Source organism: Neoarius graeffei, chromosome 4 (assembly GCF_027579695.1).
Source record: "Neoarius graeffei isolate fNeoGra1 chromosome 4, fNeoGra1.pri, whole genome shotgun sequence".
NCBI classification, from domain to species: Eukaryota; Metazoa; Chordata; class Actinopteri; order Siluriformes; family Ariidae; genus Neoarius; species Neoarius graeffei.
The window spans coordinates 32,341,328-32,362,238 of NC_083572.1; the positions used below are offsets into that span (position 1 = coordinate 32,341,328).

The 20,911-nt window shown below is 40.7% G+C and overlaps 1 protein-coding gene across 1 annotated transcript in view; it reads right to left on the minus strand.

Moving 5' to 3' along the window:
- esyt1b (extended synaptotagmin-like protein 1b) overlaps positions 1 to 20,911 on the minus strand; it is a 227,765-nt gene that overhangs the window by 21,122 nt on the left and 185,732 nt on the right. Inside the window, exons 40-42 of the mRNA XM_060919134.1 lie at positions 14,555 to 14,731; positions 10,022 to 10,104; positions 1,947 to 1,995 (exon numbers count right to left, since the gene is read on the minus strand). Of these exons, the coding sequence (XP_060775117.1) occupies positions 1,947 to 1,995; positions 10,022 to 10,104; positions 14,555 to 14,731 (309 nt within the window). The remainder of the gene's footprint in view (positions 1 to 1,946; positions 1,996 to 10,021; positions 10,105 to 14,554; positions 14,732 to 20,911) is intronic.

Here is a 20,911-nt window from a genome sequence, read left to right on the forward strand (position 1 = left end):
TGAAGCACAGGCTTTACATCAAGCCTGAGAAATGCCAGTTTCAACTCCCAACTGCCTCCATCCATTGTCATCTTCTGGGGTAAACAGAACAGAGCAGATGGCACAAGCACTGCTGCAGTGGACCACCAAGGTGTATATCCCAGTGGCAATTCAGAGTAAGCTCATCACATGGTCACACACTTTCATAGCCACTGACCACCCAAGCATGACCAGAAATGGCGCAACTAATCTTCAAATGCTATTGGTGGCCTCTGATGTTCAAGAGTGCGTCATGTAATGTCTGTGTGCATCAAAAAATCTTAGACAATTACCTATTCAGGAAAAGTGGAGCCCCTGCCAGTTTACCAAAGGCCCTGGACTCACCACTCTGTGGGTTTTTGTCACAGGCCTCCCATAGCAAGAAAGTTACCATCATACTGGCAGTGGTCAATCAATTTTCTAAAAGATGTTTAACTGAGCCCTCTTCTTGGTCTCCTCACTGCATACCAGGATTTAGAGGTCTGTTTTCAGCATGTCTTCTATCATTTGTTCTTCCTGAAGACACCGTTTCTGACTGAGGAACCCAGTTCCCTTCACAGGTCTGGAGTGTCTTCATGGAGCTTCTGCACATCAACATGAGCCTCAGGTCTAGTCACCGATCTGATTCCAACACAGTTGGCTCACATCTGGCAGTGTCTCCACAGTTATGTGGAGACCATCAAGGTGACTGGTGTATATTTATCACCTGGGCTGAGGTTGCCCAGGTGTGTTACTATCTTTTCCTGCCTCTCTCCTTTGGAATGTGGTTCCAGGTTCCATACAAGAGGCTCTCCCCTTGTAAATGCCACCACCAGCTCTCATGGTTCATATATCTCCAGCCTATGCTATGAGAATCCTCCTGAACTGTTATAGTCTAAAGGAGCACTCTTGGATCCCTAACAAGCATGTTCTTGACAACTTCTGAAAGGCAGAGTTGCTACACTCCTGTACACATCGCTATGCACAGTGTAGGGACTGTAACAAATGACCACTCCATCCTGGGCAACGTGCACTCGGATTATTAACACTCGTCACTTCATTTACTAGGTGATCAAAAAAACTATACAAGTCCCTGCTCCATAAGATCATCCATCCATCATCTGTAGCCACTTATCCTGTTCTACAGGGTCGCAGGCAAGCTGGAGCCTATCCCAGCTGACTATGGGCAAGAGGTGGGGAACACCCTGGACAAGTCACCAGGTTATCGCAGGGCTGACACAGAGACAAACAACCATTCACACTCACACCTACGGTCAATTTAGACCCACCAATTAACCTAACCTGCATGTATTTGGACTGTGGGGGAAACCGGAGCACCCAGAGGAAACCCACACAGACACGGGGAGAACATGCAAACTCCACACAGAAAGGCCCTTGCCGGGCGCTGGGCTCAAACTCAGGACCTTCTTGCTGTGAGGTGACTATGCTAACCACTACACCACCATGCCACCCCCATAAGATCATACAATCAGTAATCACACAGTATTACACCTCCTATGTACTCTTGCTTTCCCATTCTCATAGTCCTGTTTTCTTAGTTGATGTTTTCCATGGTTGTTTATAGTCTATGTTTGAAGTTGTTGTTTTAATATGTGGCTGTTTCTGTATCAGCTCCAAAGTTTAGTTTCATTTTATTATTACTAGTCTCAACTGTGCTTGCATGTATGTTTCTGGGTTCATATTTGAGTCATTCCTGTCTTGTCACTTGCAACTACTCCCTCACTTGTGCCTAATCCTCGTCTATGTCTCGTTACACATTAGGATTTTATACCCACTGTCTAACCTGGGCATAACGTGCAATACTGGCTTTTAACAAACTATTATTAGGTTTTTACCATTAAATTGCTGTCAAACTAACAACAACAAAAATGGATTACTATGAATAAAAGGCTGATGATAGGGTTTTGTAAAATGGTGGCAATACTTACCTCATCGGTGTACTGCGATTTAATAATATCTCCAAGCTTAATTTTGAACCTGTTGTAGAGAAGAAAAGTCAAATACTGGGATAATTTTGTCTTTTACGTAAAATATAAATGAAATATAATTTCATTTAAATTACTGAACATAGGCATTCAGAACCAAAAATGGAATCTGACCTCTTCATAAGGACCCATATAATCTCAGGAAAGTGTATTGTATGTCAATTAGTGATGGATCTTCACTGTGAACTGATTATAGACTGAATAATTAATAGATGTGCATTTAGTAATCTTACTGGCAGTTACAGTTGTCTTATCTTCCATTATGTACATTACTGACTAATATTTAAGCTGTATTATTAATGACTACGAGTCAGCCGCTTCTCTCCAACTGTACTGGTCTTTTTCTGTTAGGCCTCCAGTGTTTCTGAACACTTTCCCAATAGTCAATGACTGATACACTCATTGTGTCAATTGAAAACAATGTTATGTAATGTGGTGCACAAAATATCTGAAAATATATGTATATATGTAAAAGAAATTAGCCACATTTTATATGTAGGTTATGTGGCATGTGTGCTTGTTATCTGACAATTTTAGAAAATGCAATAATATAACAAAATGTATAATTCAATTACTATTGTGTTATATTTAATACAACTCCAATTCCAAAAAAGTCGGGATGCTGCGTAAACTGCAAATAAAAACAATGTGATAATTTGCAAATCATGGAAACCCTACACTTCATTGAAAATAGTACAAAGTCAACATATCAAATGTTGAAACCGAGAAATTTTATTGCTTGTTGAAAAACATATGCTCATTTTGAATTTGATGCCAGCAACATGTTTCAGAAAGTTGGGACAGGGGCATGTTCACCACTGTGTTGCAGCACATCTACTTTTAACAACACTCTGTAAATGTCTGGGAACTGAGGAGACCAATTACTGTAGTTTTGAAAGAGAAATGCTGTCCCATTCTTGCCCGATATATGATTTCAGTTCCTCAACAGTTCGGGGTCTCCTTTGTCATATTTTGCACTTCATAATGTGCCAAATGTTTTAAATGGAAGACAGGTCTGACTGCAGGCAGGCCAGTTTAGCACCTGGACTCTTTTACTACATAGCGATGCAGTTTTAATATGTGCAGAAAGCGGTCTGGCATTGTCTTGCTGAAAGAAGGAAGGCCTTCCCTGAAAAATATTTTGTTTGGACGGCAGCATATTGCTCTGAAACGTGTATACATCATTCAGCATTAATGATGCCTTCCCAGATGTACAAGCTCCATGTCATGTGCACTAATGCACCCTCATACCATCACAGATGCTGGCTTTTGAACTGTGCACTGATAACAAGCCGAATGGTCCCTCTCCTCTTTAGCCTGGAGGATGTGGTGCCCATGATTTCGAAAAAGAATTTCTACTTTTGATTCGTCAGACCTTGGGACAATTTTCTACTTCGCCTCAGTCCATCGTAAAAGAGCTTGGGCCCTGAGAAGGTGGCGGTGTTTCTGGATATTGTTTATATATGTGACGCCTCACCAAATCCAGGGACACATGTCGGCCGAAACGAATCCGAGGTAATCGCAAAAGAAGCATTTTTTTTTTTTAATTTGTGATTTTTGTTTTTTTCCATCATGTGCAAGTTGAGATCTTGAAGAATGCAATCAGTATTTCAGATAATAGATTGTTTTGTTGGAAAAGCATACATTTTTTTGTTGCAAATTGTCTCGTTTTTGTCAGGACTGTAGCCTGCTGGGGGGTGTGGGTAAATTACCATATGGGCCATTCACATGATGATTTAAGTCTTTTTTTTTTTTTTCGCGAATCAGCTGTATGATATGAGCTGAGCTCGTGGCTACTTAAGCTGCATACAGGCGTGTAATTTCACTATGGAATGAGGAAGCTAAACAGCGCGCAGAGGAGCTGACACACCGCGAAGCAAACAGACACACGGTTTTTACATCGGAGATAACCATTTCTAGCAAAAAAAAACACAACCAAAAGGAAGCTAGGATTACATTCCATCGGAGGCATTGGTGTGTGCAAGGCGATGTTTCTCTTTCTGATGGGGTAAGTTTATTAATCTACGGCTGTGTGGTTATTTTTGCATGTAATGGAGAGTGTTGTGGTTTGGTTAAAGCCTCGGTCACAACCGGCCGTACGTGCTCCTACGGCCGGTCTACATGCAAAAAACGCAAGAAACACATGGAGGGCGCGTGTGAAACCCACAGAGGGCGCGTGTGTGACGTGCTGATTTTCGAGCCGTAGACTGGCAGCAGACCGGCTGCAGAGGTTCTTTGTCATGTCAAACAAACTCTACGGGCGCTTACGTTTTTTTCAGGTTGCAAGACAAACTTATGGCCAACGTGCGTCTTTCTCCATGAACAAAAAAAACGCAGCGATTTGGGAAACGTCAAAAATCGCACGGCCAAAAAATCGTACGTCCGGTTGTGACCTAGGCTTAAGCCTTTAATGCCTTAAGCCTAGGTCACAACCGGACGTACGATTTTTTGGCCGTGCGATTTTTGACGTTTCCCAAATCGCTGCGTTTTTTTGTTGTTGTTCATGGAGAAAGACGCGCGTTGGCTGTAAGTTTGTCTTGCAACCTGAAAAAAAACGTAAGCACCTGTAGAGTTTGTTTGACATGACAAAGAACCTCTGCGGCCGGTCTGCGGCTCGAAAATCAGCACATCACACGCGCGCTCTCATGCGTTTCACACGCGCCCTCCGTGCCTTTCTTGCGTTTTTTGCACGTAGACCGGCCGTAGGAGCACGTACGGCCGGTTGTGACCGAGGCTTTACATGAAACTAGTGTTGTGTTAGTTGTGTCATCATCGTGCTATCTTTCTTACGGTGTGAGTAATTTTTCAACCACAAAACGTTAAAGTATACTTTAGGACTTATTTTTGTACTTCATAATTGTTTTGGGCATACTTTGCATGGAAGGAAAATTGACGTGGTGATCTTTGTTTACATGAAAGTAGTATCGTGCTAGCTCGTAGGGGGTAGGGCTTTCCTTAATGTCATGCAAATGAGCACCATTATGTGCCCGCCCTACACCCAGAGTAGCTGAGATGGAAAACTTTGAGGGCGATTTTCTCCCTTTTCTGTTTTAAGAGGTATGCACTTTCAAAAGGCCACACATTCTTCAAATATTGTCAGATCTCCACATGGAAGGCATCATTGGAAAGCTTAGAAACTGTACTTTCTGAATCTGTCAATAACTCAAAATGCCCCCGGGCCGACATGTGTCCCTGGATTCTGGATTTGGGCACATATGGTTTTAACTTGCATTTGTGGATGCAGTAATAGACTTTTTTTTTCCACAAACGGTTTTCTGAAGTGTTCCTGAGCCCATACAGTGATTTCCACTACAGACACGTGTCTGCTTTTAAAGCAGTGTCACCTGAGGGCCTGAAGATCACAGGCATCCAATATCAGTTTTCAGCCTTGTCTCTTGCATACAGAGATTTCTCCAGATTCTCTGAATATTTTAATGATATTATGTACCATAGATGATGTGATTCCCAAATTCTTTGCAATTTTACATTGAGGAACGTTATTCTTAAATCGTTGCACTGTTTGCCCACATAGTCTTTCACAGAGTGGTGAACCCCTCCCCATCTTTACTTCTGAGACGCTCAGCCTCTCTGTGAGCTCTTTTTATACCCAATCATGTTACTGACCTGTTGCCAATTAACCAAATGAGGTTTTTTTTTTTTAGCATTACACAACTTTTTCAGTCTTTTGTTGCCCCATCCCAACTTTTTTGAAAGGTGTTGCTGACATCAAATACAAAATGAGCATATTTTTTCAAAAAACAATAACATTTCTCAGTTTCAACATTTGATATGTTGTCTTTGTACTATTTTCAATGAAATATAGGGTTTCTGTGATTCACAGATCTTCACATTCTGTTTTTGTTTACAGTTTGCACAGCGTCCCAACTTTTTTGGAATTGGGGTTGTTGTTTTTTTTTTTTAATTATCATGGCTGTTTTTACAACGCTCTTTCAAAAAAAGTTGGAATGCTGTGTAAAATATAAATAAGAACAGAATTTAATGATTTGCAAAACATGAATGTCCTATATTTCATTTAAAACAGTACAAAAACAACATTAAAATGTTGAAACTGAGAAATTTTATTACTGTTTGAAAAATATATGCTCATTTTGAATTTGATGCCAGCAGCATGTCTCAAAAAAGTTGGGACAGGTGCATATTTACCACTGTGTTGCATCATTTTTTACAATCGTCTGTAAGTATTTGGGAATTGAGGAGACCAGTTGGCATAGTTCTGAAAGGGAAATGTCCCATTCTTGCCTGATATAGGATTTAACCTGCTCAAGCCTTCACAATCTCCTATGTCATATTTTTAATTTCATAACGCGCTAAATGTTCTCAGCGGGTGACAGGTCTTGGACTGTTCTTTTTCCAGGGTGGAATGATTATACAGCATACATCTTTAATGACTTCAAAAAACAAGAATTGAGTGCACAAGTTTGAATTTATTTTGGATTTTCTCTAGTCCACACAGGGTCAAAATTATACATACAGACTCAAATATTTACATTCACTTAAATCTGTTAATAAGTGGTGCTGCAGGTTCTACAATGTCTTTTAACTTGACAAAGCCAAGGCCTATTAATTTCTTGTTAGTGATCATGATTGACTACAACTGGTAGTTTCTCTTTGCCAGCATAAAAAGGATTTGTTTGACAGCACTCACTGGATTGACCAATACTCAAAACCATGGGAAAGTCCAAGGAACTCACTGAAGATCTAAGAAGGAGAATTGCAGATTTACACAAGTTGGGAATGTCCCTTAGAGCAATTTCTAAACAACTTCAGAATCCAAGATCATCAGTTCAAACAATTGTACGCAAGTACAAGTTATTCGGATGTGTCACCACTTTGGCAAGGTCTGGAAGAAGACCCAAACTGTCAACCTCAGATGAGAGGAAATTGGCTAGGATGTTCAGGAACAACCCAGGAACCACCAAGGCTCAAGCCTGCCATGAACTGGAAACTGCTGGAACACCAGCTTCACCGTCCATGGTGAAGCAAGTTTTACATCGCCATGGACTGAGAGGGTGCCGACCAAGAAAGAAACCCCTGCTTCAAAATTGACATCTTCAAACTTGACTGAAATTTTCAGCTGCCCACATGGACAAGCCAAATGCCTTCTGGAGAAAAGTTTTATGGTCAGACGAGACAAAGATTGAGCTATTTGTCCACAATGACAAGAGGTATGTTTGGAGAAGTAAAGGTGAGGCTTTCAAACCTAAGAACACTGTACCAACTGTCAAACATGGTGGTGGTAGTATCATGCTCTGGGGCTGTTTTTCTGCCAGTGGTACTGGTGCACTGCACAAAGTGGATGGAATAATGAAGGAGTACTACCTCCAAATTCTTCAACTTCACCTCAAATCAACAACTAGACAGTTTAAACTTGGACACAATTGGGTGTTCCAACAGGACAATGATCCCAAAAACACATATCAAAACTGGTTTTGGAATGGATAAAGCAGGCTAACATTAAAGCTTCTGGAATGGCCTTCCCAAAGCCCCAACCTCAACCCTATTGAAAATTTGTGGACTACTCTTAAAAGCCAGGTCCGTGCAAGGAAACCAACCAATTTAAATTAACTCTATCAATTCTGCAAAGAAGAGTGGTCAAATATCTAGCCAAAATTATGTCAAAAGCTTGTTGATGGCTACCCAAAGCGTCTGGTCAAGGTGCAACTTGCTAAAGGACATTTAAACAAATATTAGTGGGGGTGTATGTATATATTTGAGTCTGTATGTATAATTTTGACCTTGTGCGGATTAGAGAAAATCTCATCTCATTATCTCTAGATGCTTTATCCTGTTCTACAGGGGCGCAGGCAACCTGGAGCCTATCCCAGCTGACTACGGGCGAAAGGCGGGGTACACCCTGGACAAGTCGCCAGGTCGTCACAGGGCTGACACATAGACACAGACAACCATTCACACTCACATTCACACCTACGGTCAATTTAGAGTCACCAGTTAACCTAACTTGCATGTCTTTGGACTAGCACCCATAGCACCCGGAGGAAACCCACGCGGACACGGGGAGAACATGCAAACTCCACACAGAAAGGCCCTCGCTGGCCACAGGGCTCGAACCCGGACCTCTTTGCTGTGAGGCGACAGCGCTAACCACTACACCACCATGCCGCCCCTTATGCAGTGATTTCCACTACAAAATCATGTCTATTTTTAATGCAGAGCCACCTGAGGGCCTGAAGAACACGGGCATCCAATATTGGTTTTCGGCTTTGCCCCGTGATTAGAGAAAATCCAAAATAAATTCAAACTTGTGCACTCAATTCTTGTTTTTTGAAGTCATTAAAGATGTATGCTGTACAATCATTCCACCCCGGAAAAAGAACAGTTCAAGGAAATCATTAACAACCCAAAATTACCATGCTATCCATGCCCATGATGAGTGTATGTAAACTTCTGTGTGTGTGTGTGTGTGTGTATATATATATATATATATATATATATATATATATATATATATAAAAAAACACATGCATACACACATTATATTTCATTCAACATTAATGTCACTTCCCAGATGTGCAAACTACCCATGCCGTTTGTACTAATGCACCCTCCATACCATCACAGATTCTGGCTTTTGAACTGTGCACTGAGAACAGGCCAAATAGTCCCTCTCCTCTTTAGCCTGAAGGACGTAGTGTCTGATTTGTCAGACCACAGGACAGTTTTCCACTTCACCTCAGTCCATCATGAATGTGCTCAGACCTAGAGAAGGCGACGGTGTTTCTGGATTTTGTTTATATATGGTTTCTTCTTTGTATGGTAGAATTTTAAACTTACATTTAAAATTGTTACAAACTGTTACTGCATCCACAAATGCAAGTTTAAAATTCTACAATTTTAGACAATGGTTTTTGGAAGTGTACCTGAGCCTATGCAGTGATTTCATTATCTCACCTCATTATCTCTAGCCGCTTTATCCTGTTCTACAGGGTCGCAGGCAAGCTGGAGCCTATCCTAGCTGACTACGGGCGAGAGGCGGGGTACACCCTGGACAAGTCGCCAGGTCATCAGAGGACTGACACATAGACACAGACAACCATTCACACTCACCCCTACGGTCAATTTAGAGTCACCAGTTAACCTAACCTGCATGTCTTTGGACTGTGGGGGAAACCGGAGCACCCGGAGGAAACCCACGCGGACACGGGGAGAACATGCAAACTCCACACAGAAAGGCCCTCGCCGGCCACGGGGCTCGAACCCGGACCTTCTTGCTGTGAGGCGACAGCGCTAACCACTACACCACCGTGCCGCCCCTTATGCAGTGATTTCCACTACAAAATCATGTCTATTTTTAATGCAGAACCACTTGAGGGCCCGAAGAACACGGGCATCCAATATTGGTTTTCGGCTTTGCCCCGTGTCTGCAGAGCTTTCTCCAGATTCTATGAATCATTTAATGATTTTCTGTACCATAAATGATGTGATCCCCAAATTCTTTGCAATTTTAAGTTGAGGGATGTTATTGTTGTACTATTTGTCCATGTAGTCTTTCACAGAGTGGTAAACATCTTTACTTCTGAGAGACTCTGCCTCTTTGGGTATATAAAGTGCATCCCAGTCATGTCACTGACTTGTTGCCAATTAACCTAATTAGTTGTGAGATGTTCCACCAGGTGTTTTTTAGCATTACACAACTTTTCCAGTCTTTTTTTTTGCCCCATCCTAACTTTTTTAAAATGCATCACTGCCATTAAATTCAGAATAAGCATATATTTTTCAAAAAACAAAAATTGATTGGTTTCAACATATGATATTGATCTTTGTGTTATTTTCAATGAAATATAGGGCTTCTATGATATGCAAACCATTGCATTCTTTTATTATTTACATTTTACACAGCGTCCCAACTTGGAAAAGGGTTGTCCACTAGTGTCAGTTGGTACAACAGCGCATGTATGTGTGTCAGGCATGAGTGAATTTGAGGTATGTGTATACATTTGGTGAAATACTCATGCAATACTAACAGTGACTCCACTAACCTTCCAAGGAAGTCATCAGAGTCAATATCTTTGTCGTAAAGTTCAAAGTTCACTTCTAGATTGGGGACAGGAGTCAGAATCATCTAGTACAAAAATTATACATATTTTAAATTACCATAATCAAATCTGATTTTCTCATCCATATTCTTACACTAAAAATATTTGCATGGTCTACAAAAGTTCAAATATTCATGGCAGGGTATTCCAGGACTAAGGGTCTCATTTATCAAAACACGTATAGAACAAGTTTTAAATTTGTGTGTAAGGAAACTGACATCTAAAAAATATCACGCTGATAAATACCATATACATTCTAATCTGTATACAAAGTAATGTATCTGAAGATAAAGTCTCAGTGTGCTGATCTGCATAATAAAAGAACCTTGAGTTCCACCTGGCCACTTTGCAATGACATTCAAGAAGCTTAACCGTGGATTACAAATTAGATGTACATTCACTGGGTATCCTTTTCTCCCCCCCTTCTCCCCAATCTTTTTTCCTCCCTAATTTAGTCACCTGCCAATTCCTGCCCACCACCCAGCACTCATCTATTATACAAACGCTACCAACCAGGAGGGTAAAGTTTAACATGTGCTTCCTCCAAAACACATGAAGCCGGTCAACCTCATATTTTCAAACTGCTGCTCATGCTGTGCTACCAGGCAGCAAAACACAACTGGAGCAAAGTGCTATCTGCCCTCTTCTCCACACATTAGAGTCCACTAGTGTTACTGAGATTGACGAGAGAAAAAAGTCTACCACCCATCTCACCTAGACAGCACGACTAATTTGGTGACATACTCAAACATTACTCTCTTGGCATCTGGCTATGGATGGCTGTATCATCATTGGGGATTCAAAGTCATGATCTCTGGATGATAAAGCAAATGCTCTTCTGTTGCACTATTCAGGCACCTGAGTAGATTTCTCAGTTCATATACATTTTTTAGGCTACATGGTCTCAATGTATTTCCCAAATTACACTTAGAAACCTACAGTGGTGCTTGAAAGTTTGTGAACCCTTTAGAGTTTTCTATATTTTTGCATAAATATGACCTAAAACATCATCAAATTTTCACACAAGTCGTAAAAGTAGATAAAGAGAACCCAGTTAAACAAATGATACAAAAATATTATACTTGGTCATTTATTTATTGAGGAAAATGATCCAATATTACATATCTGTGAGTGGCAAAAGTATGTGAACCTCTAGGATTAACAGTTAATTTGAAAATGAAATTAGAGTCAGGTGTTTTCAAATCAATGGGATGACAATCAGGTGTGAGTGGGCACCTTGTTTTATTGAAAGAACAGGGATCTATCAAAGTCTGATCTTCACAACACATGGTTGTGGAAGTGTATCATGGCACGAACAAAGGAGATTCCTGAGGACCTCAGAAAAAGCGTTGTTGATGCTCATCAGGCTGGAAAAGGTTACAAAACCATCTCTAAAGAGTTTGGACTCCACCAATACACAGTCAGACAGATTGTGTACAAATGGAGGAAATTCAAGACCATTGTTACCCTCCCCAGGAGTGGTTGACCAACAAAGATCACTCCAAGAGCAAGGCATGTAATACTCGGCAAGGTCACAAAGGACCCCAGGGAAACTTGTAAGCAACTGAAGGCCTCTCTCACATTGGTTAATGTTAATGTTCCTGAGTCCACCATCAGGAGAACACTGAACAACAATGGTGTGCATGGCAGGGTTGCAAGGAGAAAGCCACCGCTCTCCAAAAGTAACATTGCTGCTCGTCTGCAGTTTGCTAAAGATCACGTGGACAAGCCAGAAGTCTATTAGAAAAATGTTTTGTGGACAGATGAGACCAAAATAGAACTTTTTGGTTTAAATGAGAAGCGTTATGTTTGGAGAAAGGAAAACACTGCATTCCAGCATAAGAACCTTATCCCATCTGTGAAACATGGTGGTGGTAGTATCATGGTTTGGGCCTGTTTTGCTGCATCTGGGCCAGGACGGCTTGCCATCATTGATGGAACAATGAATTCTGAATTATACCAGCGAATTCTAAAGGAAAATGTCAGGACATCTGTCCATGAACTGAATCTCAAGAGAAGGTGGGTCATGCAGCAAGACAACGACCCTAAGCACACAAGTCGTTCTACCAAAGAATGATTCAAGAAGAATAAAATTAATGTTTTGGAATGGCCAAGTCAAAGTCCTGACCTTAATCCAATCGAAATGTTGTGGAAAGACCTGAAGCCAGCAGTTCATGTGAGGAAACCCACTAACATCCCAGAGTTGAAGCTGTTCTGTACAGAGAAATGGGCTAAAATTCATCCAAGCCGGTGTACAGGACTGATCAACAGTTACCGTAAATGTTTAGTTGCAGTTATTGCTGCATAAGGGGGTCACACCAGATACTGAAAGCAAAGGTTCACATACTTTTGCCACTCACAGATATGTAATATTGAATCATTTTTCTCAATACATAAATGACCAAGTATAATATTTTTGTCTCATTTGTTTAACTGGGTTCTCTTTATCTACTTTTAGGACTTGTGTGAAAATCTGATATTGTTTTACGTCATATTTATGCAGAAATATAGAAAATTCTAAAGGGTTCACAAACTTTCAAGCACCACTGTACCATGGGATAGAAATTCCTCAGTATCATTTTCAGTAACATTTGAAAATGTGATTTTTGATATGGGCCAGCAGCTTCAGGCAATGTTCATATCAATCATTAGAATAGGAAAAATGTGCTCCTAGTTATTTTGACCATGGCACGATTGTTGGTGTGAGCTGGGCTGGCTTGAGTATTTCTGTAACTGCTAGGATTTTTCATGCACAACAGTCATTAACATTTACTCAGAATGGTCAGGTATAGAAACAACATCTAGTCAGCAGTAGTTCAGCAGACGGAAATGTGTTGTTGTTGAGAGAGGTCCACAGAGAATGGCCAGACTGGTTCAAGTTGACAGAAAGACTACAGCAACTCAGGTAACTAATCTGTACAATTGTGGTGAGCAGCCTTGAGGTGGATGGGTTACAATAGAAAAAGGAGGCCATGTCAGGGTCCACTTCTGTCAGCCAAGAACAGTTGAGTCTGCAGTGGGCAAAGGCTCACTAAAATTGGACAGTTGAAAACTGGAAAAACTTAGTCTGGTCTGAAGAATCTCTAATGAGGTTCTGCTGAGGTACATAAATGCCAGGGTCAGAATTTGGCATCAACACAGCATGAATGCATGGACCCAACCTGCCTTGTGTCAACAGTCCAGGCTGGTGGAGGTGGTGTAACGGTGTGGGGAATGTTATCTTGGCACACTTTGGGTCTGTTAATACCAGTCAATCATCACTTGATTGCCACAGCCTATTTGAGAATTGCTGCTGACCATGTGTATCCCTTCATGGCAACAATTTCCCAGTGTTCTAATGGCCATTTCCAGCATTATAATGCACCACGTCACAAAGCAAAATTCATCTCAAACTGGTTTCATGAACATGTTTAATGTTCTTCAGTGGCCTTCCCAGTTACCAGATCTGAATTCAATAGAACACCACTGGAATGTGGTAGAATGGAAGACTGACAGCATGAAAGTGCACCTGAAAAACCTGAAGGAATTGTGCGATGCAATCATGTGATCATGGACCAGAACCTCAAAGGAATGTTTCCAAAATCTTGTGGAACCCAGGCCACAAAGAATCAAAGCTGTTTTGAGAGCAAAGGGAGGTCCTATCTAGTATTAGTATAGTGTTCCACTATACTAGGGCTCTCCAGACATGCCTGGTCCATCCTGATGCTCTACTTCTGGTTGGAGTTTACTTCACTCCTGCTGAGGATGGGCCCATATGGACAGACTAAAAATGCACTTAGAAACCATGAAGATGGCTTTGGACTGCAATTGATAAACAGTTTTGTTACAATGGCTTAGACCTATAACTGCCATGATAACTTTAAGACTGCACTCAAGTCTCAATCAGTGAACAGTTAATAACTTCACATTTTCAACTTCACTTCAACTAAAATAGACTTTATGTGAAAACTATAATGAATGTACTGGTTACAAAATTGCACTATGTGACCATATAGCACACAGTTATTGACGGGAGTTATTTATAATTGCACTATCTGGTGTCACCCAGATGAGGATTGGTTCTCTTTTGAGTCTGGTTCCTCTCAAGGTTTCTTCCTCCTGTTGTCTCAGGGAGTTTTTCCTTACCACAGTCACCTATGGCTTGCTCATTAGGGGAAAGATGTCTAAAATTCATATATGCAAAATTTATACCCAGAATTTATATATTTCTGGAAAGCTGCTTTATGACAATGTCCATTGTTAAATGTGTTATACAAATAAAACTGAATTGTTCCTAAAAGTGCTTGAGTGTACACATGTCCTCATACACAAGAATAACTTTAAAAAATCCCATTCTATGGATAGAAATGCATTTATGCATAGCTTATGCACAAAACTATGTATGCACAATTGATAAATGAGATCCCTGGTCTCCAGTCAAAATTTAGGCTCAATAATATGCATTCTTACATACAGTTATATACCGATAATTCCTACCTCATACATCTCATTCCAGGTGGGGTTGAGGTTCTCTTTGATCACCTGACTTTTGTAGGTTGTGGTTCCAACAGTGATCTTCACATAGGGGTCACTCTTTCCTTTCACCATACCACCCATCAAATTGTCCATAGCAATCAAATTCTGAGCCTCTAACAGGTGAATACGCAGCACCCCCTGTAAAGAGAAATCAGTTGAAAAATTAACAAAGTCTCAAGAAACCTGAGCCGGTATCTCAACTTCTATCTTTCTTTTCTTGTTTCTTTCTTACTTTATTTTATTTATTAAAATAACTAATTAACAACTATTATTCTTATTACCAAAACAACTACTATTGTCTGCACTTTGTTACTACTACTAGACTTATGTAATATATTATTATTACATTGTCACAATACCCAGTGATGTTTATCACTGATTACAATGCATTAGTAGAACTGACAACTATTATGCATTTTGTGTATGAGCTCAGGAGAAAAAAAGAAAGAAAAAAAACCCCACAACACAACAGCCCATAAGAGAAAGCTTGTGTTAGAGGTGCACTACATTATGGGTATTGTTGTCTGGGGTAGGAATCGGGGCTGTGAGTATGTATGGGCCGCAGAGAAACTATTTGTATTCCTTTTTGCAGTCTGCATATTTTCTTGTGTTTTTGTGTGGGTTTGTCTGTGGAAGTAAAACCAACTGGAATAAATGGCACACATTCAGCTGCATTCTTTTCTGACTTATCATTCTGAAGGGAAAAGACTTTGAGATGGAAATTACCCTGGAGTGGCAGAAAATTCAGCATGCTAATCCTGGACCTTCCAATCTGTGATTGGAAGGCCTCCTAAGTAGACAAGCTAACACTAGTCTGAGTTATCATTCAAAAATACTTCAGACACTTTTTCCTCCACAATATAAGATGAGCCCTGCGATATGTGAACCTGGAATAATTCACATAGGTGTTTTGAACTCTATTATTAACAGACACTTCCTGTAAATGTGGAGAATTATTTCTGAGTGAATATAGAGAGAATATTTTGAGTTCATGAATGTGAAATAAAATCTGTCAGTGTATGTTGTCATGTCCATTGGCACTTGGAGCCCGTGCATTGCATGCACAGTGCCATTAGGACTAATTACCATGCACCTGTCCCTGATTAGAGCACAATAACACTGCACACATAATAGGACTCTCAGTAACACACAGACTATGTGAAGTACACACTCTGTGCCCTGTGTCTGATGTTACCAAACCTTGTATTTTGCATCACTCTTCTGGTTTTGACCCCGTTTGTGTTTTTGGACTTTGAGTATTGTCATTGCCTTGGATATCCTGTCTGTGCCTCATTTGACCATTGCCTGTTCTATGACTTGGCCCATGTCTAACAATTTGGACCTGTTTGCCATTATGTTTGTTAATAAAATTCTTCCTGCGATACTTCTTCCAGAATACTTCGCCAACACAATGGTGGTAGTGGAAGACAGCAGGCATGCTGAGCAATGCCACACCAGTGTCACGGTGCCCAACCTAGGATCAGTAAGGTTCCTCCAATGGCTAGGGTTGGACATACCAGCACCCTACAATGGAGTGGAATATCTGCCCAATGGATTTCTGCTACACTGCAGGCTCTTCAACAAGGACCTGGTGGAGCCCAAAACTGCAGAGAACGTCTCGGTAGGCTGCATGATTTACTGGCTCACTGGACTAGCATGCCGGTGGGCTGAACACCTGCTCACAAACAGAGCACCCATGCTTCCAATGCACCATGCCCTTCTTGAACATGTGCAAATCCCTGTACCAAGGCTCTAAGGAAGGAGAATCCCCTAGAAATTGGGGGGAGGGTCTGATAGCTGTGAGGCTGACAACGGCAGATAGGGCGGCCTCCGCTCCAGACCCTGACAGGGTGGCCTCCGCTCCAAAGCTCACTCCAGATGCCGACAGGGCAGCCTCCACTCTAGAGCTCGCTCCAGACCCTGACAGGACATCCTCTGCTCCAGATGCCAACAGGGCAGCCTTTGCTTCAGGCTTCAGGGAGGATGAGACAGTCACTCTGCCGCCAGGCTTCAGAGACCGTGTCATTGCTTGGGCTCCCACCTCTCCACCCATGGGCCATTTAGGCATGAAGGGCACATATTTCCTCAGGGTCAAGTAACGGTAGCCCTATATGTTCATCGACATGCATAAATATGTCTTGTCTAGCATCAAATGTGCCCATGCAAGAGCCCATGCCAAAGCCTATGCCTGTCTCTGGGTCCATACCCATGCTTAAGCCCAGGTCCATGCCTAAGCTGATAGAGTCCATGCCGATGCCAACGCCAGAGTCCATGCCGATGCCAGAGTCCATGCCCATGCTGACACCTGAGTTCATGCCCATGCTAGCAACAGGGTTCACGCCTGAGCCTATGCCCATGTTCATATCTGAGCCCACGCCTATGTCCGAGTCCAAGCCTGAACCTACAGTGGTGCATGAAAGTTTGTGGACCCTTTAGAATTTTCTATTTTTCTGCATAAATATGACCTAAAACAACATCAGTTTTTCACACAAGTCCTAAAAGTAGATAAAGAGAACCCAAACAAATGAGACAAAAATATTATACTTGATCATTTATTTATTGAGGAAAATGATCCAATATTACATATCTGTGAGTGGCAAAAGTATGTGAACCTTTGCTTTCAGTATCTGGTGTGACCCCCTTGTGCAGCACTAACTGCAACTAAACATTTCCGGTAACTGTTGATCAGTCCTGCACACTGGCTTGGAGGAATTTTAGCCCATTCCTCCGTACAGAACGGCTTCAACTCTGGGATGTTGGTGGGTTTACTCACATGAACTGCTCGCTTCAGGTCCTTCCACAGCATTTCGATTGGATTAAGGTCAGGACTTTGACTTGGCCATTCCAAAACATTAACTTTATTATTCTTTAACCATTCGTTGGTTGAACGACTTGTGTGCTTAGGGTTGTTGTCTTGCTGTATGACCCACCTTCTTTTGAGATTCAGTTCATGGACAGATGTCCTGACATTTTCCTTTAGAATTCACTGGTATAATTCAGAATTTATTGTTCCATCACTGATGGCAAGCCGTCCTGGCCCAGGTGCAGCAAAACAGGCCCAAACCACAATACTACCACCACCACCATGTTTCACAGATGTGATAAGGTTCTTATTATGAGGAATGCAGTGTTTTCCTTTCTCCAAACATAACGCTTCTCATTTAAACCAAAAAGTTCTATTTTGGTCTCATCCATCCACAAAACATTTTTCCAATAGCCTTCTGGCTTGTCCACGTGATCTTTAGCAAACTGCAGATGAGCAGCAAAGCCACTTGCAACCCTTGCATTCACACCATTGTTGTTCAGTGTTCTCCTGATGGTGGACTCATGAAAATCAAAATTAGCCAATGTCAGAGAGGCCTTCAGTTGCTTAGAAGTTACCCTGGGGTCCTTTGTGACCTCGCCGACTATTACACGCCTTGCTTTTGGAGCGATCTTTGTTGGTTGACCACTCCTGGGGAGGGTGACAATGGTCTTGAATTTCCTCCATTTGTACACAATCTGTCTGACTGTGGATTGGTGGAGTCCAAACTTTTTAGAGATGGTTTTGCAACTTTTTCCAGCCTGATGAGCATCAACAACGCTTTTTCTGAGGTCCTCAGAAATCTCCTTTGTTCGTGCCATGATACACTTCCACAGATGTGTTGTGAAGACCAGACTTTGATAGATCCCTGTTCTTTAAATAAAACAGGGTGCCCACTCACACCTGATTGTCATTCCATTGATTGAAAACACCTGACTCTAATTTCACCTTCAAATTAACTGCTAATCCTAGAGGTTCACATACTTTTGCCACTCACAGATATATAATATTGAATCATTTTCCTCAATAAATAACTGACCAAGTATAATATTTTTGTCTCATTTGTTTAACTGGGTTCTCTTTATCTACTTTTAGGACTTGTGTGAAAATCTGATGTTTTAGTTCATATTTATGCAGAAATATAGAAAATTCTAAAGGGTTCACAAACTTTCAAGCACCACTGTATGCCTGAGTCCATGTCGAAACCCATGCCTGAGCCTCCACCTGCATCTACGGTACAGCCCAGTCCTAAGCAAAGCCTGAACCAAAGCCTCCACCTGCTTCCACACTCCCATATGAAGCCCAACCAGAACCCAAACCGAAGTCCATGTTCCTGTGCCACCAACCAAAACCCAAACCGAAGTCCATGTTCCTGTGCCAAATCCTTCCCGAGCTAGAGGAGAGTTCTGAGAGGTCTTTGTCCATCTCTGGGTTGTCATCCTCACAAACAACAGAGTTTCTACCACAGGAGAGTGTTTGGAAACTATGACCTGTTCCCAAATTGCATAGCCACTGTTCAGCAAGTTGTTTACGTTGCTCAGTTGCTGGCAACAGAACACAGAAAAAATGCTTTCCCTTATTATCACATTTATTATTTTTGCATTCCGCTATTTTTCAATGTTTTGTACATACAGCTAGACCGCGGTGTCAGGAGCAGCGAGCCAATCAAGATAGAGGAAATCCATTAATGATACTACGTCATGTTGACGTTTGACACTGCCCTCAAAATGGCAATATGGCTATGCCCTTAAGTGAACAGGAATACAAAAGTATTTTAAGGCACTGCTTTATGCAACACAGCATGATAATACAGGGTAGTCAAAATGCATTTGTGCAAAATGTAAAATATTTCTAGCCTATGTTTATTTTTTGCTGTGGGTACCCTTTAAGCAAGTAATCTCTTAATTTTTCCAAGCTGTAATTGCGTTGTTTGGACAGCAAAGGGTGCAATAACATACAATGGAGGGAATGCACATGAAGTCACTATAGGAGAAAATAACACAGCTTGAATGACACAAAAATACAAAAAGTAGTCGACCTAAAATAAGAAAGTGCTGAGGTGTAATTGACTGTACAAACAGATTCAACAAGTAATCTGAGCTATCTTTTTATAGACTGTTGAAAGCAACAGAAAAGAGAAGCAACTGGAGGTAGCTGGGAGAAAACTGACAACAGCCTTCACAAATGTTCACAAACGGTAATTAAGAAAAGGCCTCTTTATTAACCTTTTTCATTTTTAATAAAATAAATATTTTAGTTAATAGGCTATTATATTTTACTCCAAACTTGACAGATTTGTAAATAATCATTGTTGAAACAAAAGTTTTTTTTTTATTTAACAAAAGGAATATTTAAGTAAAAAAAAAAAAAAACAGGAAAATAAATGTTGGGGGTTTTTTTTGGTAATACAATTTTCTTCAATTCATTTTTTTCCCCAAAAAACATCCTGGGAAAATCAAATTGTGAACCCAATATCATGAATCAAACTGAATTGTGAACTGGGTGAATCTTTACATGCCTACTAATTAAATATAACAGAAAGTCAGCCAAAATTAATTAACTATATGGCAAAAAGATGCAGGAGGACTCTGGAATTCTGTTGATATAGCAAGTTTTACTCTATTCTCTACAGTTGTAAAGACATAAACCAAAAGGTAAATTCTTTTTTATGGTGTCCCCTTCTAACGGGTATGAGTCATTTAATTAGTTGAGTATGCGTGGAATATTGGATCTAACTGCCAAATCTGGTTGCAATACTTCAGTGGTAATGCTGTCTTACAGCTGTTTAGACTCCACCCCGTTACAACCCCAATTCAAAAAAAGGTGGGAGACACTGTAAAACATAAATAAAAACAGAATTTGAAGATGATGTGCAAAATAATGGAAACCCTATATTTCATTGAAAATAGTACAAAGACAACATATCAAATGTTGAAACTGAAAAATTGTATTATTATTATTTTAAATATAGGCTCATTTTGAATTTGATGTTAGCAACACGTTTCAAAAAAGTTGGGACAAGGGCAACAAAAGACTGAAAACAGTTGTATAATACTAAAAAAAACAAAAAAACAAACAAACAAACAAACAAAAAACCTAATTTGGTTAATTGGCAACAGGTCAGTAACATGATTGGGTACAGAAAGAGCATCCCAGAGTGGCTGAGTCTCTCAGAAGTAAAGTTGGGGAGGGGTTCACCACTCTGTGAAAGACTGTGTGGGCAAATAGTACAACAATTCAAGAATAACATTCCTCAATGTCAAATTGCAAAGAATTTGGGGCATTTTCTCTGTAGTCCTTGAATCTTTTGATGATATTACGGATTGTTGATGGTGAAATCCCTAAATTCCTTGCAATTGTACATTGAGAAACATTCTTAAACGGACTGTTTGCCCATGCAGTTTTTCACAATGTGCTGAACCTCATTCCATCTTTGCTTGTGAAGGGCTATGTCTTTACAATTACCAATTAACCTGTTTACCTGTATAATGTTCCAAACAAATGTTTGAGTATTC